At 42.3% G+C, this 24,566-nt stretch overlaps 1 protein-coding gene across 1 annotated transcript in view; it reads right to left on the reverse strand.

Annotated features, from left to right (window-relative positions):
* Positions 1–23,518, reverse strand: part of LOC124545741 — a 35,907-nt gene extending 12,389 nt beyond the window's left edge. Inside the window, 3 exon segments of the mRNA XM_047124684.1 lie at positions 11,439–11,747; positions 20,915–22,365; positions 23,395–23,518. Coding sequence (XP_046980640.1) covers positions 11,439–11,747; positions 20,915–22,365; positions 23,395–23,518 — 1,884 coding nt within the window.
* Positions 23,519–24,566: the final 1,048 nt, after the last annotated feature.

Consider the following 24,566-nt stretch of genomic DNA (forward strand, 5'->3'; position numbering starts at 1 on the left):
CGGTACAACTGAACCGATCATTGAGTGGAAACGGTTATGTTCGGCTACCTGATGACCATTTGCAGCCATTCATGGATTCATTTTCCCAAACAACTATGGAATTGTTATGGATGACAATGCGCCATGTCACCGGACCACAGTTGTTCGCGATTGGTTTGAAGAACTTTCTGAACAATTCGAGCGAATGATTTGGTCACTCAGATCGCCCGACATAAATCCTATCGAACATAACGTCATAGGATGAGTTCCTACACAAAACCCAGCACCGGCAATACTTTAGCAATTATGAACGGCTGCCGGGGACTTCCAGTGACTTCTTGAGTCCGTGCCATGTCGAGCTGCTGCACTACACAGGGCAAAAGAAGGTCCAACACGAGATTAGGAGGCATATCACGGCTTTTTTCACCTCACTGTAAACATCTTCGCTCCCGTGCAAAACGATTGTTTTTCTAAATATTAATATTTTAACACTTACTGACGAATCAATAAAGTCTTTGCATTGTCAAGGTTTGTGATTGTTGTTGTTATGTTGTTCCTCTTGACGTTCAGTGTAATTAGGATATTATGCTAAGCTGTCAGTAAGTCGTTAAGAAAACTGTTTTGGTTCAAAATGGAAGCCACAATGAATTTTCCATCGTTAATATTACATGTTGATGCCAGTAAATTTCTCTTTGTGATTCAAAATTTCGTCTGTGAATTCCTCGTTCTCAGAGTATATTGCTTCTTAATTCTTTTTTGTGTAAGTTAAGCCGTGTATTGGTATACTAGAGCCACCTGTCGACATTTTCTTGAAGTGCACGCTCCGCCCTGAGGTGCGCGTCTGCTCAGTTGATGTTGCCGGTCTACGATGTTCCATTTTACATCTACGCCATTTCACTTCAGCCAATACATTTGGCACTACGTGCATTCTGTATTTTCATCATATTATTACTGACAAACGAATTTACGCTTAATTTATGATGAGTGGAATGTGTTTCTGTTGTGTGACTGATACATATGCACTTTCAATTTCCGAAGGTAAGTAGTTTATTTGCCATACATTCTCAACGTCTAGAAAACTGTTCTTTTACGACATTAGAAATTTTCCTTTTAATGGCGGCTATCCTTTGCTACGATTGTTGGTGGTGCAGCAAGCTCCTGTCAAAACGAGTCATAAGCGATCTTGATTTCAGAAGGAATTTCTTCTCATTAATTAGTTTTAGCACTGTTTGATCCTCATCTTTATAACTTGAAGGAAACCTCACAATCCTCATTCATAAATGCCTCCAAACAAGCATCCATTATTTCTGTATGGTACTTCCTTCATTTTTGTTCTTAAATTTCTCCTCTGATACCTGGTACTGCTCAGAATAAAACACCCCACCAAGGCACATTCGTCTCGCTCCATGCTGCATTCTAGTGAACAATATGCCCTCAACAACGGATGGTGAATTTTGTCTGAAATTGCTATATCTTAGTTGCTTGCATTATTGATAATAATTACCGTTCTAAATCATTGCGGGTAAGAGAACCAATCTAACTTGGTGGGGTAAGATACTTCACATGGTAAGTTGTTGTTCTTCTCAAGGATTTTATTAAATGTCCAGCATCAGACGGAGATCTGCTGGTAGATATGTCAAACATTACGGAGTGACATCAAGCTTGTTTATGTATGAAGCTGATTACGCTGGGACATGACTGTATCTGGCTCCCTGCTGGTGAGGTTTGCAGGAAATGAAGTACATGATAATTAATCTTCCTTGACAGGCTTAACAGCTGTCATATATTAATCTGCCAGCTAAAATGATGCAACAGCGCTGTAACAGTCGTAAACTAGTAGAAAAGACGCAATACCTCTATTTGATACTACGAGAAATCAAAGTCCTGCCCTTATTCCTGACCTTCGTTACTTCGATTGACTTTATTACATTACTTGTCCTTAATCAAAACTGAACAAGTTGTCGGCCTCAAATGAATTACTAGTTACCAATAGGTAAGCGATAAAAAATGCAGCAACGACCAGTCAGATCTTGACAAAATGTGATGCAGAAACTGACAGATTTCTTTAAACAGACATGAATGTTATAATCTAGTAGACTGGACTCATTCAGATCATACACTATGTGATCAAAAGTATCAAGACACCCCCAAAGCAAATGTTTTTCACATTAGGTGCATTGTGCTGCCACCTACTGACAGGTACTCCATATCAGCGACCTCAGTAGTCATTAGACAACGTGAGACAGCAGAATGGGACGCTCCGCGAAACTCACGGACTTCGAACGTGGTCAGGTGCTTGGGTGTCGCTTGTCATACGTCTGTACGCGATATTTCCACCCTCCTAATCGTCCCTAGATCCACTGTTTGCGATGTAATAGTGAAGTGGAAACGTGAAGGGACACGTACAGCACAAAAGTGTACAGGCCGACCTCGTCTGTTGACTGACAGAGACCGCCGACAGTTGAAGAGGGTCTTAATGTGTAATAGGCAGATATCAATCCAGACCATCACACAGGAATCCCAAACTGCACCAGGATCCACTGCAAGTACTATGACAGTTAGGCGGGAGGTGAGAAAACTTGGATTTCGCGGTCGAGCGGCTGCTCATAAGCCACACATCACGCCAGTGAATGCCAAACGACGCCTCAATTTGTAAGAAGTGTAAACACTGGCCGATTGAACAGTCGTAAAACATTGGGTGGAGTGACGAATCACGGTATACAATTTGGCGATCCGATGGCAGAGTGTGGGTATGGCGAATTCCCGGTGAACGTCATCTTGTCAGCGTGCGTAGTGCCAACAGTAAAATTCGGAGGCGGTGGTGTTACGTTGTGGTCGTGTTTTTCATGGAAGAGGCTTGCACCCCTTGTTGTTTTGCATGGCACTATCACAGCACAGACCTAGACTGACGTTTTAAGCACCATCTTGCTTCCCACTGCTGAAGAACAATTCGGGGGATGGCGATTGTATCGTTCAACACGATCGGCCACCTGTTCATAACGCACGGCCTGTGGTGGAGTGGTTACAAGACAATAATATTTCTGTAATGGACTGGTCTGCACATAGTCCTGACCTGAATTCTATAGAAAACATGTTTTGGAACGCCGACTTAGTACTTGCGAAGGCCAACATAATATATTTTTGACTGTCAGTATGATGAAAATACATGAAACAGTGTGATGTGTCTGCAGTATTAATAATGGGAGCTGTTGCCAATTGAAAGTTAGCTACAAGCTGAGCAGCATGTAGCTGCTTCATGGAAAGGTGAAAGTGCAACCAAGATTTTCTTCCCTCCGCACACAAGGAATGGTGAAGTTTTCTACTTCAGGACATGTGAATGGAATGAATAAACACCGTAGGTAAATTGTATGCCGAACTGATCAAACAAACTGTTTCAATGCGTACACAGTAAAATAGAGAAACAGAACGACGAGTGACACTGCTTTACAAATAAAACTGAAACGCGTTTAGTGAAAAACACTTAATTTGAATTACCTCAACTCAGCCATTGGTCGAAATAATTCTAAAGAATGTAAGGTTACATGGTGGAAAAGACGAATGACACAAGTACATCGGATTCGGGGGTAAAACGTGAGCTAAAAGCTTTTAATGTCCTTGCAGAATAGTAACATTTTCAGTATTTTGAATTCCATAGTGATCCGATGGTAGGATATGATCTCGGGCTTCAGAAGTAATAAAAATACATGGGTCTTTTAATAACTAGTGCAATTTCTACAGGAAAAATACGAAAGTTGTTGTGACAAATCGCCGAATATTTCCGCTTCTGCCCCTGCAGTTCCATAAAGTTCCGATAGATGACGGCCCTAAGCGTAGTCTTCAAGCTGGACTTTGTGACGGAGGTGTTTTGCTAACAGAGAACTGTAACTGAGCTTCTTTTGAGGGAAAACCAGAGCACCGCAGCAATTCATAGGCGCTTGCAGAATGTGTAATGAGAGCTGGTAGTGAACAAAAGCACGATGAGTCGTTGGGCGAGGCGTCTGTCATCATCGCAACAAGGTCGCACAAACTTATCCGATCTTCCGCGTGCCGGCCGGCTGTACACAGCTGTGGCTCCAGCAACGTTGGAACGTCCAGACACTCCCATTTCAAGTTATTCACAGATCGCAAGCAAACCTCTCACGGCTCAACTGAACGTCTTTATGATAGTGCACCCCAGAGGAGATCACAAAACTCCATTGGACTGTTCTTCCTCATCAACCCCCCAGATTGTCAACTTCCGACTTCCATTCCTTTGGTCCAATGAAGGATGCACCCCGCGGGAAGCAGTACGTTGATGATGGGGAGATTATTGTTGCGGAAGACATCAGTTCCGTCGTCGGCCAGTAAGTGGTAGTTTGTGGGCATAGGGGCCCTTCCAGTAAGTTGATGTAATGCCGTCACATTGAGCGGAGATTATGTTGAAAAATAAAGTCTCGTAGTCAAAGATGTGGGAAATGATATGGGGTATTGGAAGCCTGAATAAAAGCAACCTGCTTAAAATAATGTGTTGCATTACTTATTGAACGCCCCTCATAGTATGAGCAGCTGGAACAACTTAACATTTAGATGAGTCAAATTGTAGAGCTGTATTCTTTGCCCATTTCACTTAAGAGACTTAAGAAAGCATGGTTATCTTCCGTTTCAGAAATCTTACATTTAGATGAAACTCCAGTTCATCACCATGTCGATGATACGTCCGGAGTGACAAAAACTGACGTCTGTAAAACTAGAAGATCAATATCAATGGACCTACTATTGTTCCTCGACACTATCCGTACAGTACGGACAAGGCAGTAGCGAAGTCACTGTTAGGCGCGCAAAAAAAAAAAAAAAAAAAAAAAAAAGAAAGTGTAAATTAGAATGTCAGTAGCGTTAATTGCAAGATTCCAGTGTGGGTCCTTTACGAGTTGCTGTATTTTGAAAATTTTCCATACCGACACTGGTTTGTACCAGTCAACCTGCAAGTGGACGATGGGATTTGCCAAAGCAGAAAATGCCGACATGCTCATGGTGTATGTAGAGTTTATGAAGAATGCAGTTCGTTCTTGGACGGTGTACGTGGCAAGATTTGCGAATAAAAGTCAACAACCTAGGCAACTGTTTATCAGCTTCGTCAGCCAGTTACCTGAAAGTGTTAGTATGACATCTAGACAACGTAACAGAAGGAAAGAAGTGACGACAGAAGAGAGGAAGATTGATGTTCTTGATCCGCACGTTAGCTCCTGCGCAATCGCACGAGGGAGGAGCATGAATCAGGCGTATCCCTATCCCATCTTTCTCCGTCAAGAGCTGCTTGGAAACGATTATGAGAATCGTGTTAACTTCTGTGTATTGGTATTAACACAGGACACTTTAGCTGTATCATATATCTTGTTTAGTAATGATGTCACATTCACTAGTCATGGCCAGGTACGCCGCCGAAGTATGCACAGTTTGTCTGTTGACAATGCCCCGCTGGCTTCGTCAGGGGGAACGTTAGCGCCCATTGAGTGCAAACGTCTGCAGCTGTTGTTCAATAACAGACTGGAAGCGTCTATTGCCGCTGCCGGTAATCATTTTGAACACAACCTGTGGTGGTCAGTTGTCTCGTTACTCGCCAGAACCCTCGCAACTAGTGTATGCACTTATGTTGTTCTTTAGTATGTGCTACCACATGAGTCGGTGTGGGCACCGCTCGTAAAACGATATATGGTTCAAATGGCTCTGAGCACTATGAGACTTAACATCTCAGGTCATCAGTCCCCTAGACTTAGAACTACTTAAACGTAACTAACCTAAGGACATCACACACATCCATGCCCGACGCAGGTTTCGAATCTGCGACCGTTGCAGCAGCATGGTTCCGGACTGAAGCGCCTAGAACCGCTCGGTCACAGAGGCCGGCTTAAAACGATATATCCTAAACAATTCGCACTAGAGTCTTATACAAAAACGCCACTGCCATTCGATTTGCCCTGATTTCGTCAATAGGCATTGTTCCATTTAAAAAAGTATGTGTGGACAGAAATACACTTTCTGAGTGTTATAACAATTTTTTGAGGGGCTAACAACACGAGCTTCTGACTACCAATCCATTCTGTAAAAACTGCACGTCAGTAGCACCTTCCATTTCCGAAATATTTTCGGCACCAATTTTAGTTGATTTGCATTGAATATTATATGAAGTAAATATTGATTTAATGTCGTGACGTACACACACCAGAAACACATACACATATACCGGGTGATTATTATTAAACTTTCCCTATTTAACACGTTATAACACGGAAATAATCAATGTACGAGTACCAAAATTGGTAGCCTTAATATCCAGAGAATGCGGTGCATTATTTCCATGCGTCACAGCGCCATCATCCATTTCCAAATGGGGCCACCAGTTGCCGTGGGCTGTCATCGTGCTTCATAGCCTCACGCACTTGACTAGACTCAACGCTCTTGTTGATGTGTCAACACCAGCTTGGACAAAAGGAGCAGCGCATTATTGGTGAAGTTCTATTATCAAAACAGCTGTAATGCTGCAGCTGCACTTCGAGAATATCTCCGGCTGAAAGGATTACGGTAGGGTTCTTTTTCTCCACCTGTTGTGCGGAGCATGATGAAGAATTTCGAATCAACAGGATAACTGGGAGTTGCTCCGGAAAGAAGTCGACGACCGCTTGCACCACAGGTGGTTGATGAAATCGCTGTTGCTGTGGCAGATAACGGTGCGCGCAATTCCCGATCGTTAGGCAGTGCGCGTTCTGTGTCACGACAGTTGAACATCCCGTGGTCCACTGCACGGAAAGTGCTTCGAACCATTCTCAAATGGTATACGTAAGATCCATGTCGTACATCAGCTTGCACCACAGGACTCACAACGACGTGTTGACTTCACTCTCCACATTCTCGCAAGGATTGACGTTGAAGAGGGCCGTCCCATCCTGAACCATCCTGTGGACAGCCTACGCTCATTCTTCTCTGACGGTTGATGTAAACACACAGAATTGCCGAGTGTGGGGATCTTCACCTCCGGTCACTGTGCATGAGGCTCCTCTGTATGGTGAATGTGTCACTGTATATCGTGGCTTCACGGCTATGTTCATCATTGGCCTATTCTTGGCGCTCAGGGACCAAAGAAGTGCTGTGTGACTGGCGAGCGTAACTGTGATACGCTTCGCGAGCATGTTATAACCGTCCTACAGGAGAGAGACGCATTGAACTCAACAGTTTTTATGCAAGATGGAGCCCCACCGCACATCGCTCCCAAACACAATTGTAAACGATCGAATTATCAGCAGATGGTTTGCAAATGCTTAGCCGTCACGATCACCTCATCTTACTCCCAGTGATTTCTGGTTGTGGGGCTACCTGAAGGACAGGGTTTACCAGGGCAACATTCACACATATGTGATCTGAAGCGCAGCATATCAGGAGAGGTAGCCAGGATACCTACGCGTAGCTTCGTTCTGCTGTTCAGAATACAATCCTGCGCTTTCACACTCATCTGGACACTCATGGACGCCGTGTTGAGCCCCTTTTATAGCAGTAATGGTACTGGTATGTAATGGTATGATGTACAGCAGCAGCACATTAAAAGTGTTTCAATTAAGTTGAATCTGCATCTTTTTTTCTTCCGCATGTCCTTGACATTAATGCTACCAAGTTTGGTCCTCATACGGTAATTATTTTCCGTGTTTTAACGTGTTAAATAGGGAAAGATTAATTATAATCACCCGGTATATACACTACTGGCAATCAAAATTGCTACACCACGAAGATGACGTGCTACAAATGCGAAATTTAACCGACAGGAAGGGGATACTGTGATATGCAAATCATTAGCTTTTCAGAACATTCACACAAGGTTGGCGCCGGTGGCGACACCTACAACGTGCTGACATGAGGAAAGTTTCCAACCGATTTTTCATACACAAACAGCAGTTGACCGGCATTGCCTGGTGAACCGTTGTTGTATGCCTCGTGTAAGGAGACGAAATGCGTACCATCACGTTTCCGACTTTGATAAAGGTCGGATTGGAGCCTATCGCGATTGCGGGTTCTCGCATCGCGACATTTCAGTTCGCGTTGGTCGAGATCCAATGACTGTTAGCAGAATATGGAATCGGTGGATTCAGGAGGCCAATACGGAACGCCGTGCTGGATCCCAACGTCCTCGTATCACTAGCAGTCGAGATGACAGGCATCTTATGAGCATGGCTGTAACGAATCGTGCAGCCACGTCTCGATCCCTGTGTCAACAGATGGGGACGTTTGCAAGACAACAACCATCTGCACGAACAGTTCGACGACGTTTGCAGCAACGTGGACTATCAGCTCGGAGACCGTGGCTGCGGTTACCCCTGACGCTGCATCACAGGCAGGAGCGCCTGCGATGGTGTACTCAACGGCTAACCTTGGTGCACGAATCGCAAAACGTCAGTTTTTCGGATGAATCCAGGTTCTGTTTACAGCATCATGATGGCCGTGACCGTGTTTGGCGACATCGCGGTGAACGCACATTGGAAGCGTGTATTCGTCATCGCCATACTGGCGTCTCACCCGGCGTGATGGTATGATGTGCCATTGCTTACACGTCTCGGTCACCTCTCGTTCCCATTGACGGCACTTTGAACAGTGGACGTTACATTTCAGATGTGTTAGTACCCGTGGCTCTACCCTTGATTCTATCACTGCGAAACCCAACATTTCAGCAGGATAATGCACGATAGCATGTTGCAGGTCCTGTATGGGCCTTTCTGGATACAGATAATGTTCGACTGCTGCCCTGGCCACCACATTCTCCAGATCTCCCACCAACTGGAAACGACTGGTCAATGGTGTCCGAGCAACTGGCTCGTCACAATACGCCAGTCACTACTCTTGATGAACTGTGGTATCGTGTTGAAGTTGCATGAGCAGCTGTACCTGTACACGCCATCCAAGCTCTGATTGACTCAATGCCCGTGTGTATAAAGGCCGTTATTACGGCCAGAGGTGGTTGCTCTGGGTACTGATTTCTCAGGATCTATGCACCCAAATTGCGTGAAAATGTAATCACATGTCAGTTCAAGTATAATATATTTGTCCAATGAATGCCCGTTTATCATTTGCATTTCGTCTTGGTGTAGCAATTTTAATTGCCAGTAGTGTATATATTAGGGTGTAACAGGTATTTCTGTGACTGAGTGATGACTATGGGCTGAACACATCGGTATTTACGTAATTTGCATACTAATAATTACAGTTGTTACAAGTCCTTTGTTTTTAGGTTGGTTCCTACCCCCAAGAAGTAAACGTGGAAAGAGAAACCCATTAACGCTTATTTTTGCGTGGGCGGCAGGTCAGGTGTTGAAGTGCGGACGCAAAACTGTTAACCTATACTGACAGGCACGGTCCACTTACTGGTGCAATTACGGCCATGAAGTTAGTGATGTGTTTGTGGGAAAGATTGTTCGGAGCAGAGAAAAAACCAACACACTCATCTGTGAACATATTAAGATACCACATACAAAAGTGTTTCCTCTTATACCTGTTACCCCCCATATATATATCTCCTTTTGGAGAGTGGCCGCGCAAGTCGAACGTGCTGCGTCAGTTGTTCAAAATGGTTCAAATGGCTCTGAGCACTATGGGACTTAACATCTGAGGTCATCAGTGCCCTAGAACTTAGAACTACTTAAACCTAACTAACCTAAGAACATCACACACATCCATGACCGAGGCAGGATTCGAACTTGCGACCGTAGCGTTCGCGCGTTTCCGGACTGAAGCGCCTAGATCCGCTCGGTCACAGCGGCCGGCGCGTCAGTTGTGCAATAATGCTACGCCACCAGTCTGGTGTGGTAGTTTAAGGTAAAAAGCGATAGCCGAACTTTTAAATTTCTCGTTAGGGAATTGGTGCACGTTCACACAGGAAAGTCGTAGAAACATACCATCATTTGACCATCGGACAGACTCCCGTATGGACGACATAATAATAAGCAACCCTGGCGTGGAGAAAGAACTGAAAGATTTGAAAGCAAACAAGTCACCAGGTCCGGATTGAATCCCAATTCGGCGTTACAAAGAGTACTCTACGGCATTGCCCCCTTGCCCAGCCTACATTTATAGCGAATCTCTCGTCCAGCACAAAGTCCCGAGCTTCTGAAAAAAAGCGCAGGTGACTATACAAGAAGGGTAAAAAGAACGGACCCGCAAAGTTACAGACCAATATCCCTGACTTCGGTTTGCTGCAGAATCCTTGCACACATTCTCAGTTCGAATACAATAAACTTTCTTGAGACTAAGCAGCTTATGTACACCCATAAGCATGATTTTGGAAAGCATCGCTCGTGCGAAACTCAGCTTGCCCTTTTCTCACATGGTATATTGTGTACTATGAATGAAGGGCAACAGACAGATTCCATACTTCTAGTTTTACGGAAAGCATTTGACGCGGTGCCCCACTGCAGGCTGTTAACGAAGGTACCGGCTTTTGGATTAAGTTCAGAGATATGTGAGTGCCTCGAAGACTTCTTAATAATAGAACCGAGTGTTCATCAGAGACAAAGCTATCGTCATGAGCGGCCCAGGAAAGTGTGATAGGACCGCTGCTGTTCTCTATATACCTAAGTCATTTGGCTAACAGGGTGGGCAGCAGACTGCGGTTGTTTGCTGATGATGCCGTGGTGTACGGTGAGATGTCTAAGTTTAGTGACTTTGGGAAGATAGAAGACAGAGAAAATTCTAGTTGTGTGTGATGAATGTCAGCTAGCCGTAACTCCGGAAAAATGTAAGTTAATGCGGATCAGTGGGAAGAAAAAACCTGATATGTTGGGATACAATATTACTAGTGACCGGCATGACACAGTCAAGTCGTTTAAACATCTGTTAGTAATACTGAAAAACGGTACGAGGTGGAACGAGAATGTGAAAAAATGTGGTAGGGAAGACAAATGGTCGACTTCGGTTTACTGTGAGAATTTTAGGAAAGAGTGTTTCACCCGTAAAGGAGACCGCATATAGGACGCTGGTGCGACCCGTTCTTGAGTACTGCTCGAGTGTTTGGGATCCGTGCCAGGTCGGATTGAAGGAAGACACCGAAGCAATTCAGAGGAGAGCTGCTAGATTTGTTACCCGTAGGTTCGAACAAAACGTAAGTGTTACGGAGATGCTTCGGGAACTGAAATGGAAATTCCTGGAGAGAAGGCCAGGAAATACTATCAGGAAAATCTAGAGAACAGGTATTTGAAACTAACTGCTGAACGATTCTACTTCCACCAGTGTACATCGCGTGTAAGCACCACGAAGATATGATATGAGAAATTAGAGCTCATGCGGAGGTGTGCAGACAGTCGTCTTTTCCTCGCTCTATCTGCTAGTGAAACAAGAGGGTAAATGGTAATTAGTGGTAAGGGTACTCTCCACCACGCACCTTTCGCTGGCTTGTGGAGTACCTGTGTAGATGTAGATAAGCCGAATGGCAAGCAAGCAGTACGCACATTGCCCTCTGGGCGAACAGCAGTTTCTTCGCCGCTGCTCTCTGGGAGTGCCAAAGACTCTTGCGAGCCACGAGGGTGCGTGTACCTGCAGCCAGCTGGTGACCGGCTAGCAGTGGAGGCACGTGCTACCTGTTGCTGTGCCTGCATCCAGCTGGTTTCCAGGCGGCCTTCGCTGCAGTCGAGCCAGCTAATAAGCAGCCGTTTGTGGGAGGATGTATGGCACCACCCGCCTCCAACATCATTCGCGTCGTCTGTCGTCTCTGCTCGTGAATGGGTCTCCTCCAGAATGCTACTCTCCAGACGGCTGTCCTGCCATGGGCAATTTATTTTTGAAAGGAAGCACATCAATGAAAGCAGCCACTGTGAGAATAAGGACTTCCCTGTTGTCCCATGGACTAGTCATGGGTCAACCGTCAGTGGACCAGAGACATGAGACTGTTCGTAATAACACGCACTTGAGCCCACTAAGTGATCTGAAGTCCAAGGCAGAACCTAGTTAAACTGCCTAGCACTTTATCATTAACCGTTTCGCCCACGTTCTTCATTTGGCACAGAACCAGGGAGATGATTAAACTGAGCGTGGACATTAAAGCCTCTTATATCACGGGCAATGCTAATGAGGGGCAATTTCTAATTAAGCCATCATATTTCTAGTGGAAATGTTAGTCATGTATGTAACTAATAGTAGTGACATGGAGTCTATCGCCCCCCCCCCCCCCCCCACACGCACCCTCCACCCTCCCGCCCACACTCCCACATACACGAAGACAAATATTTTGGAAAAGACATGGGCAGGACCACTTGATACTGCACTTGATATTGATAGAATAGACGTCTGCTACAGAGCTGTGGACTTTGTAAGTGACGTAACTGATAACGGATGCCTACAAGAGAGGCGACACTTTGGTGGTATAAAGGGACGGGCTGTACAAAGTACGCGACGTCCAGAAGCCCCCTTCTCGCTGCCTCCAACATCACATCCTTGTTCAAAGTGCAGTGCGATGAGAAGAAACATAAACCTTTTCTGAACCATGCTATCATCTCGCCAACTACAAGTGGTGTTTTTACGTATGCCGAGATAGAAAAGTGATTAGGACATGGTATCTCAAAAGTGAAAATTTAATTTTACCTTTTGTATTTGTTTGTGTGTTCTTTTCTATGGAAATAACAATGATTAGCGGAAATGTTTCACTGAGATTCGTCCAGATGAGGACCCTGTTTTGTATTATACTTCTTTTTCTACTTCTCTTATTTTCAAAAAATGACATTAATCTAATTAAATTATTATTTAAGTATGTACATGTATTACATTTTGTCCAAATGTGGACCATGCTTTCATGTTCCTAGGTATTAAGTTCTTATATTTGACAAATTTTTGTTGAGTGACGATATTTACTGACAACCATCACTGATTTTTGGCAAATCAATTATTTCTTGAAACACAGACATGCTTGTATATTGCACATAGATTTATTTTTGTGTGAATCTTATGCATGTGCATGTGGTTTTGTTGTTTACAGAATTTTCATTTGTCTTGTAGTGATCTCATTTTATGTTAACATCTCAAACGCATTTGTGCTTCAGAAAGTAGGTAAAAATCACATTTCAGTTGTGAGTTGTAGCTCTGCGTAGGTTAGGTTTCCATCTTATGGCCTTATCAGTTAATTAGAGAGGGTAAATAAAAGCGTAAATAAGAAAAAAATTCCTTGTGCCTGCAATCGCATTGTAGTAACAGGTCAGCCATGAGTCTTTTAACCTGTGTAGGGTGTAATGAAAGCAGCAGTCACTCCACCTTTCATGTGATTTTGTAATTTTATCAGGTTCTTTGGAGTGTCTTTTCTCTGCCTGTATTTTCTCATATTTTTAACATCACCCGAGGAACCATACTGATTGTCTTTATCTTGATTTTTATTACGTTTGATGTTAAGCCCCGCTGTAGCTTTAACCACCTTTCCTAAACTTACATGATTACTAGTTTCTATAAATGTAAATATAATTGCAAATGCATTGGTAAATTCAGGTTGGCTTTCTTGGTTTAACTTGCCTGGGAACGGCAAATGAATTAAATTTTTCGAAGCTTGTTTGAGGCGCCAGATTGGCGGGGCATCTTTCTGCTTGGTCAAGCCGCAAGGCCTTTCGATTGGTTCTCTCAGACCCATTCACAATAAAAGTGGTTGTCGAAATTTATGTGGTGAACAAATGGAAAATTTTGAGTGAAGCCACCAGGCATTGTTCTCCTGCCTTCTGATTGGTGGAGACGTCTGGTACCATTGAGAAAATCGACTTATCGATTGGGGGAGTTGGCCATTACAAGTTAAAATTTTCTATCTCCATTCACTTAGATGAGGAGGGTTGGATTTTGTGCAAAGTTATTCAGTCACTGTGCTGGCATCTGACGAGTGTGATGTGGGGAATTAGTTCAAATTTTCGTGTTAGGAACTTTATATGGGTTTTAAAGTCGTTTGTTCAAGTGTTATGGGGTTCTCAGGAATGATAATGTTACTGTCGTTTAACTCTGTTCAGTTGGAACTGACTTTTTTCCCTATCTGGGATAATGCAAGTGGGCCTCCTCTAACAAAAAAAGTTTCAATGAGTGCACTCTAACCCATGTATCAAGTAACAGTCATCTACATACATACTTTTACTGCAACAGGGGAGTGTTTCTGCTGCACGAGACAATGGCACGGGAAGTAAATGGAACCTTTGTTACAAGGACCATATCGATGATAGAACAGGATTCATTGGAAATACGTGCTATACCCACAGGCCTGTGCAACCTGTCCGCTAGAGAAATTCGTCAACGGCTTCAATACAATCTAAGGCTACAGTGGCGTCACATACTCTTGACATTCCACATTGACAGTCAAAAATTAAAAAAAAAAAAACATGCAATATCAATGTTTTCTGAAGAATCCTTCAGTGTCAGCTTCCAGTAGTTTCACTATTCTTGCCGAAGGTATATTAACATCGAGGAAAATTTGCTTTGAACTTGAATCACACTTTTCTTTGTGTCTGCTCTTTCCTTTGTTATGTAATCTGTTTATTAAAATTATTAGTCGTACCTTATATATTCCCAGAAAACTCACAAAACATTAATATCTATCTATACTATTCACAACGGATCTGCCCGACTGATTAAACAGAAATATATGAAACGAAGTGGAGCTATGAGGGCGGACACTTTATTTGACTTAACAGTTCATATAATATTCTTACAGATATACTGCACATCTGTGGTATTTCATCCTAATCGGACAGTTTCCACTGTAATTAAATCGTGACCACTCATATACTTGTAAGTTGGAAATAGGCCTGAAAAGCGATAAATGAAGGGGAAACAGTGTTCTTAATATTTCCTTCAGTCGACTATAATTTAAAGTAAAGGGAGACAGGCGACGAGGAGCGTTAAGTTCTTGATTGTAGTGTATTATAGAGTCTGTGATTGTGCAAGACATATTATCAGACCTAGCCACTGGCAACACTGTTGGCATTAGACCTTAGCATTCACAATGGTACCATAAAGTAGCTTGAGGTCATTGGGGCCAAGGGAATGCACCATATATGTACTCCGTCTCACAACTTTATTGCAGTGTTAAAGCGTTCACGACTGATGTACTCACATTACGTTACTACGTAAATTTTCACTACAGCAGTTCACACCTTACTAAATGATTTATAGCTAAATGCTATTAGCACTTGTTTACATTGTATCAAGAAATAATCATGCACAAAAAGAATCATGCACAGCTAATGTTACGTGGAGGACTACACTATAACGAACGGATTTCAAAGAAGAGTTGATGCAAATAAGGGAAGTCGGACGCGTGGCTTTGTAACCACCTTCACGAGACGACTAGAATTTAGAAAATGCAGTACATCAGCTAGTGATAAGGATCGTGTCCACTCCAACCCCAGATTCTTTTCCCTCGTTTCAGAATTTAATAACTTATTGGCATTCAACATAGCTATGTTTTTCGAAGATAGGTGGTGTTACTGTATGCTTGACGTACTCATTCTGGCCCTTACATGAAGCGAGTCAGTGAAACAAAAGATATCTGATAAAATACCTGATGTAAAGGCGGAGTTCCAAACAATAAAATATATTGACATTTATGTACGAGAATCCATTTTATGCCAACCATCTACAAATATGTGTGCCTCCCGTTCACAAGTCAGTTTAGCTGGGTAGCTCATTCATCCGCAGATAATTTTCCAGTGACATTAGATGCATCAGCCTCAAACAACAATAAATCATAATTAAAAACCAATAAACATGCCGATGTATTATTATTCGCTGTTTTTGTTACAAGTAGACTTAATGTTACAACACTTATTTACCTGTCATTAGGAGTCATTGCAGACATTCTCTGTACACACACTGTATGTACAGTCTGACGATTGACATATTGACTATGATGATACGTCTGCCTTCCAATTACATTCCTTAGGCGTTTCCATTTGTCTGCATTAAAAGCTGAGGATCAGAATGGTGGTTAGTTTTTCTCATCACAACTATTATGCACACAATTTTTCACAAACAGGCATTGCACTTTGGAAGGGTGCTGTCGAACGACAGCGAAATTTTTTAATATTTACCAAATCAAATAAGTTTATACCAATCTCTTAACCGTGAAGTGTGTAACATATGTAATGGACGCATTAATTAAGTTTCTGAATACGTTGGTTTTAATTAACTATTTCATTTCCCCAAGCAATTTATTGCACAATTTGGTTCACTGCTTTAGAATACTTTTAGAGTAATATTTACTAATGTTCGTCTTAACGTGTGTAACAGATTGGTTAATATACTCACATGATCCAGTTAAAATCTTCAACATTTTACACAAATTTTTACAATGAATCTGATTATTACTTTTATTTATTACTCTTTTCTGTAGTTTGAGTACTGTCGTGATACGCTGAAGAAAACAAAATTACAACGCCGAGAAGGAGTTGTGCGACATAAACGAAAGTTTGTAGGCATTTTTCTACACCTGAAAGATGATGTCTGTTCAAATTTCGAGCCAGTCGCATAAGAGTGACGCTAATAAAGCCATTAAGAGGATGCAAGTGAGATTTGCCTTAAAAACACTCTGTAATGGTCGACATCGTTAGTTACCTTTGAGATTGGAGGTCGTGAGTCGATGTTAGTCAAGAACGCCTTTAAGATAACGAAGACACCTCCTAACTTTTCATCTCAAAGTAGCACTTGCAACCTAGGTGCTCAATTATTTGCTGTAAGTATTCCAATCTCTACCTTCCTCTACAGTTGCTGCCCTCTACAGCTCCCTCTAATACCATGGAGTCATTCCCTGGTATCTTAACAGATGCCCTATCATCCTGTCGCTTCCCCTTGTTAGTGTTTTCAACGTATTCCTTTCCTCTCCTATTCTGGGCAGAACCTCGTCATTCATTATCTTACCAGTGCACCTAAATTCCAACATTCGTCTGTAGCACCACATCTCAAAGAGTTAGATTCTCTTCTGTTCCGGTTTCCCATAGTCCATGTTTCGCTACTTTACAATGCTGTCTTCCAAACACATTCTCAGAAATTTCTTCCTCCTATGTTTGATGTTAACTTTCATACTGTTCTCATTTCAGCTACTTCTCATTTCTTTTTTCCTCCTTCGATTTATGCTCAATCCATATTCTGCCCTCATTAGACTGTCCATTTCATTCATATAATTCTTCTTCACTTTCATTCGAGATAGCAGCGTCATCAGGCGAAAGACTACATCCCTGTCTTACGCCCTTCTTAATAAGAGCACTTCGTTCTTGGTCTGCCACTGCTGTAATTAGCTCTTGAATCTTGTCCTTATTGTATATCACTTGTCTTTGCGTACAGATTACCCTAATTTTCTCAGAAATTCTAACATCTTGAAGTATTTTACATTGTCGAGCGCTTTTTCCAAGTTAACAATTATTCTTTAGTATTCCTTCCATTATCAACTGCGTCTGAACTGCCTCTCTGTTTCCTTTATCTCTTCTAATGCCGCATTGATTGTCACTTAACACATCCTCAATTTTCTTTACCATTCCTCTGTACATTATTCTTATCAGCAACTGGGACGCACGACTTGTTAGGTTTTTGTGCGATAAATATCGCACCTGTCAGCTCTTGCAGTCTTCGAAATTCTATGGATGATGTTTTTCCCGAAGTCTGATGGTATATCGCAGTCTCATATATTCTACACACCGACGAGAATAGCCGTTTTTTGCCACTTCCCCTAGTAATTTTAGAAATTCCGATGGAATTTACATATCCCTTCTGCCTTATTTGACCTTAAATCTTCCAAAGGTCTTTTATATTCTGGTTCTAAAACTGACTCCCCTCTCTGTCCTACATCACTCCAGTCTCTTTTTCTATCACAGTATCAGACAAGTCTTCTCCCTCATAGAGGTCTTCAGTGTACTCTTTCCACCTATCCGCTCTCTCCTCTGTATTTAACAGTGGAATTCCGACTGCACTCTTTACGTTACCACTCTTGCTTTTAATTTCAACGAAGATTGACAGTCTTTCCGATAATCATTCCCTTTTCGATTTCTTTAGATATTTTTCATGTAGCCATTACAGCTTAGCTTCCCTGCTCTTCCTATTTTCTTCATTCGTAACTGACTTGTACTTCTGTATTCTTGAATTTCGCTGAACATTCTTGTACTTCGTTCTTTCAAGAACCAATCGAAGTATTGCTTCTGTTACCCATGGATTCTTCGCAGTTACCACGATTGTACCTATGTCTTTCTTTCCAACTTCTGTAATTGCCCTTGCCGACCGAAGTGGCCGTGCGGTTAAAGGCGCTGCAGTCTGGAACCGCAAGACCGCTACGGTCGCAGGTTCGAATCCTGCCTCGGGCATGGATGTTTGTGATGTCCTTAGGTTAGATAGGTTTCACTAGTTCTAAGTTCTAGGGGACTAATGACCTCAGCAGTTGAGTCCCATAGTGCTCAGAGCCATTTGAACCAACTCTCTGCCCCACCTTGCTATTTATAAGGGTTCCTACTCCCGTTATACCATTTTCTGGCGCTGTTGATGCTACCCTATACTCATCTGACCAAAAGTCCTTGTGTTCACTGACCCCCTTAATATAAAGTTTCAGCTTTTGTATTTCACTGTTCAGATTTTCTAACCTCCCTGACAATCTACGCCCCGACTCGTAGAACGTTATCCTTTCGTTTGTTATTCAATCTTTTCCGCACGGTCACCTTTCGCTTGTCGAACCCCTTCCGGAGATGCAAATGGGAGTGTATTGCGGAATATTTTGCTAATTGAGAGATCATCACGACACTTTCCAATTACAGTCTACATGTCCTGTGGATACACATTACATCTCGTTAATGCAGTGGTTTTCATTCCCTTCTGCATCTTTTAAAGTTAGTTTTCGACCTCTGTCCGCTGCCCCTCTTTGAAAAGACACTTGGCAGGTCTAAGGTGCCTTCTTTTGCCGGAAATCTTCGTCTACCGTTACTGATGATTCTTGTTGAATAGTTTAGCTGTGGCCGGGTTCGCACCCGAGACCGAAAACCTTTTGATTGCTAATGAAAGACACTACTGGCTAGACCACGGGTGCGAGCTATAACTGTAAGACTTCCTAACACAACAGTACAGTCACCGTGCCAAACTCAAATTTGCTGAAGGAAAGTATCAACTGTGATATTACCCATCCTAGTTTTGATGCTTACGAGGAGTGATGAGAACACGGCTCATAGCATGTATATGAAACTGAACGAATAAACCGATGACTACTAAACTTTCAAATCAAGACCAATCCAGAAAAAAGAATTGAATAAAATGCTCGTTGTCGCGTCCCAAGCGTGGGTATTGCGAGTGATTGAGAGACACGCTTCGTAAAAGGGATTTAGCCGGTTGACCTTAGTGAGAGGGAGACTTTTTGATCTGGCTAAGATGTAGAAATCCCTGGTGTGAAGGTACAAGGCTAGGAAGCGGGTAGAATTAAAGTCTTGCTAACTTTAACAAATTGCAGTTCATTCTGAATGAATACAGCTCACCCTAACTGCACGGTGGTTGCATTCACAGGAAGGCCAAGACTAACACAGAGACGGTGACTGATTCCACCGTTCCGACTGCCTACTAGAAGTTCTGCAATATTTCTTAGCACCCTACGTTAGAGTCCCGCGGCTACGCCCTAACCGCCTAACGCTCTCCAGCGACCATCTCCGGCTGCCTGGCTACAGCCCGCTCCTCAGCCCAAGTCGGCTGCTGCTATCACTCTCCAACTACTCGACCCGACAAGACAAGACCCGACAAGACCCTCAGAGCGGCGTGCTCTCGGGTTTTGTTAGCGTTTCCCCTTCGACCCCGCCAGCGCTTGGCATGGCGTAGCGTCGAAGGCAACTTGTCCTTATTTGGTATCGTTAAAACATTGTTGTTGCTATTGTTCTTCAGAGGCTGAGTGGAGGGATGGAGGCGCCTCTCCCTATATGGTCACGCACTGCGTCCTGAGCCCTTCATTGGCTCCTTATGACGTAGCGCTGTCACCACCAAGGGCCCTCTTTCTTTCTCTCTCCACTCCCAGACCTCTCTCTCTCTCTAGCCAGGAATGCTTTCTGTTTATACTACTTAATTGACTGCATATCATGAGTCCCTACACAGACCTTCGTTTGTATCTGCTGGCTGTTTACTTTCTTATCGAGTGCCGCCTCGGCTGACCCTTCGGCCACGCCTGGCGTCCAGCGCTACAACTTTAACTTCTTCCTACGTACTATTCTCAAGGTACTGCAATTAGACTTGGCTTGTTCCTGCGGTTACAACACCTCCCCCGCCAGGGAAATTGGCGTTACTCCCCAGAGTAGCGTCAGTTGTGATTCTCTCATTTTATTTGCTTACATTTTCTTTTGTTACATCAACACTTCATATGTTTTCTTTTTCTTTTATATGCATTCGGTACACTTAATTCCATTAAGTTCTTTGTTAGACACAATACATTTATCAAGGTACATTTTTTTTTTTTACACTTCATTGATACAACAATTATTTATCGAACATACATTTATCAAGGTACATTTATTTTCCAAATCATTGATACAATTACAATCAAGGTACATTTTTAAAAGCATTGATACAAAATACCATTTTCATTCAACATTGGTAATTACAAGTACGTACAGTTTCATAAAACATGGACAAAACACTAAAATTGATTACACCTTTTCATAAGACGCTTCTAATATATTTTATCTTTTGATTTTACTTAACGCCTGTTTCTGAACAGAACTGACTCTTCTTGGTTTTTCCCACCTCTTTCATATATTACTACATCTTCAGTTTCTTTATTACTTTGTCTTCTACTTAAGCTAGTCTCTGGATATTGATTTACTATGGTGTTTCTTATACATACTTTACCTCCACAGTTATTATCGTCAACGTACTTCCATAAACTTTTGAAGCATTCTTTACAGGATCTACAATTTTTACAACAACATGTTACTACAATAAAAATGACTATCGCTATAGCTACGTATGTAGTTATTGAGTAATGTGTAAAATATCTGGAATATTTTAGTTCTTCCTCCTGCCTTTCTGCCATTCGCTGGACATCATCGAGTCTTTTCCCAGCGACTTTCAAATCGTCTAATTGTGTTACTACCTGCTCCAGTGGTAAATCTAACGTTAGCATTGAGACATTTTTCTTTTCTTCGTTTACAACACAACAGTCAAATTCTAAATTAATTTGAGGTATTATATCTTTCTTTGTTACGTTACTATTAATTACTCTATCTGTTTGTACGAACACTCTCGTTCCATACCCTTTACATTTATTATAAAAACTTATCTTTCCTACTCCTTTCATTAATAAGTCCTTCGGGGGTTCCTTTCCACATAATACTGTCAGTCATTCTTCCTTAGGAGCTACATATAGCCATTCGTTACTTTTTAGATGGGTCCAAAGGCTCTGATTCAGTGCGACTAATTTTCGCACACAATCTTCCGGAATTTCTCTTACCGGTTGTAACAATTTGGCTTCGCATTCCTCATGGTCGAATGTCGATAGCAATGCGAATGACTGTCTGCACAGTCTTCTATTCTTACTCAGTTCTTTACATTTTAGTTCATCCGCAGAAAGTTTCGCGTACTGCCTTTTGGATTCATCTATCAGTAGAAATTCTTTCTCTGGCTCTATGTATACGTACCTTCCTTTCATATCTGGGATCTCCTTTGGTAATGGGAGAACTCTATACAGATTATTATTATTATTATTATTATCTATTAAAGGAATATTAATTACGTACCCTAGTATGCTACCGGAAATGAAAACATCTAAATCAATTATTATTAACAAGAGGTAGCCTGACGACTCCGCGAGAGGAACAGGAAACTTCACGTCCTTTAATTCGTCTCGTATTAAACTTAGATACTTCTCAATTTGGACTGTATTAATGATGTGAGGCTGCAGTATTCCATTTTGAGCATTTACAGTGGCATTTATCATCTGCTCGTATTCCTCTTCGATTTGGGCAAACACTGCCGCTAATTGTAATACTTGTTCCGTTACAGTGGCAAAAGATGCTACTCGTTTGAAACCCATATCTGTTTCCTTCACGTATTCCTTCATGAACCTTTCTAGTCTCTGCATGCCTGTCCTTAGAATGTGTTCATTTGATTCTAGTGTATATACTGTTCTGTTTACTCCCGCTAATGTGGCCCTTACCACTGCCACCTGTTCCTTAGTTAACCTCACCAACCCTTCAGAATTCCTCTCCATAGCGTCTATTCTTTCTTTATAGGACGCTGCGTGCGCTTCGTCCAATGTTCCGAACAGTATTTTACTTACCTGTCTGACGAAGTTGAATACTCCTCTCTTTCTTCTGTTGTCGTGTTTTGTGAGCTGCTGTACGAGTTTCTGCAGACCTGTAATCTTTTCCACGTGATGTGCAACTTGCTGATCTAGTACTCCACATTCTATTAATCCTACGTTTAATTGTTTCAATGTGTCACGGCACCTCTGTACCGCTGCCTTACCGTACCTCTCTGCTTTCTGAAATCTTTCTGTTATTACATCTAAGTTAACATATGTGACTATTCTTCATGTGGTATTGCATATTTCTATTTGTCCTACGTTATCGTAATATAGTCCTGATGAACTTGGTATTGAGGTCACTTTGAAATCGTTCGTTTCGTATCCTGATGCAACTAAGCTGTATGTTGTTATCACTATGATGAGTTGCACAACTTGCCACTTGAATGCTATACCTGAGATTTAAAAGAACTGTTTCAGCCTGTTGGCATGTACTTTTGTTTCCTTATTTCTCTTAACTCTTATAACTACGTTAGGACCTTCCACTTTTAACACTTCAAATGGACCTCTCCATTGTGAATCTAGTTTCCGAGATCTACCACGTCTCACTGATTCGTCGTGTAATAACACCTTGTCCCCTACATTGAATTCTTTTGGGTTCTGCTTCAGATCATACTGTCCTTTACTAATTACCTTATTCCATATAATAGAATCCCTAGCCACTCTGTGGGCTTCCTGCATTCTTGCTCTTAACTTATTGACATACGAATCATAATCGTAACTTACCTACGGTGTTTCTTGCTGCAGTACTCCTGGTATCTTAACCTCCCTTCCGTAAATTTGCTCGAATGGTGTATAACCTGTGCTGCTGTGTGGTGTAGTGTTGAACACAAACGTTGCATACGGCACCCATTTGTCCCATGAACTTTGATCTCCTCTTACAAAGTGTCTGAGATATTCTACAATTGTTCTATGACTCCTTTCTAGAGCACCATTTGACTCAGGGTGGTACGCTGTGGTATTTATACGTTTTACCTTCAACAATTTGCATACACTTTTGAACACGTTACTCAGAAAATTCGATCCTTGATCTGTTAACAAAACTGATGGAATCCCATATCTTTGTACCATATTTTCTTCAAATGCTTCCGCTACTGTTTCAGCGTCTTGCTTGTCAATCGGGACTGCTACTGTGAATTTACTCAGATCGTCTTGGAATCTTAGCATGTACCTTTTCCCTGTACTAGATACATCTAGTTGACCCACTATATCCATTGCACATTTGGCAAATACTGTTTCAGCTGTGTCTGTAATTTCTAAGGGCATCCTTGTTTTCATTTGTGTGTTTTGTTCTTTTGACATGATGGACACTTCCTAATATAATTTTCAATGTCCCGCTTCATTCCGCGCCACTGCTTGTACGCTTTTATCCTGTCGAATGTCCTATGCATTCCTTGGTGCCCTCCCAAGGGATTATCGTGCATCTCTTTTAATATACTCTCCTTTTCTTCGGAGCTAATTTCCTCACTACTATTTGTTTCCTGGACTATCTCACCTGACACTTGCGCTTGCCGCACGTTTACGGAACTCTGTTCCGCCTTTGCTTGTGCTACGGAGGTTCTTTCTGCCTCTACATTTCGCTTTGAACCTATCTCGTCCTTTCCTTCATGCCTTATCCGGCTTAACGCGTCCGCATTACTGTTCAGCCTTCCTGGCTTCTTTACTACCTCGTAGTCGTACTCTTCGAGCTTCAGTCTCCACTTCAGGAGCCTCGAACTCGGATCCTTCACACTAAATATCCATGTTAGTGACTTATGGTCTGTCACTACTGTGAATTTTCGCCCATACACGTATGGTCTAAACTGCTTTACCGCGTACACTATAGCCAACAACTCTTTTTCCGTTGTACTATAGTTCAGTTCTGCTTTGTTCAGTGCTCTGGATGCATATGCAATCGGCAAGTCTTCGCCAATCTTTTTCCCTTGCGATAACACGGCGCCCAACGCTGCGTTACTCGCATCCGTTGTGATTATAAACGGTTTCGTAAAGTCAGGATACTGAAGTAACGGACGATTCACTAATTTCTCTTTCAGTTCCTCAAACGCATTGTTCTGTCGTTCTCCCCATTGGTACTCTACTCCTTTCTTTAAGAGCTCATGGAGAGGTTTCGCAATTTTGCTGAAATTTGCAATGAAACGTCGATAGTACCCTATCAATCCTAGAAACCCTTTTAGTTCTTTTGTTGTTCTCGGCTGTGGGAAGAACTTCACCTTCTCCACCTTTGCCATATACGGTGATATTCCCTTGTCCGTGATACAATGACCTAGGAAGATTACCTCCTTCCTCAGAAATTCACAGTTGTCTGGTTGCAGCT

The sequence above is a fragment of the Schistocerca americana genome, chromosome 8 (genome assembly GCF_021461395.2).
Source record: "Schistocerca americana isolate TAMUIC-IGC-003095 chromosome 8, iqSchAmer2.1, whole genome shotgun sequence".
Classification (NCBI taxonomy): domain Eukaryota; kingdom Metazoa; phylum Arthropoda; class Insecta; order Orthoptera; family Acrididae; genus Schistocerca; species Schistocerca americana.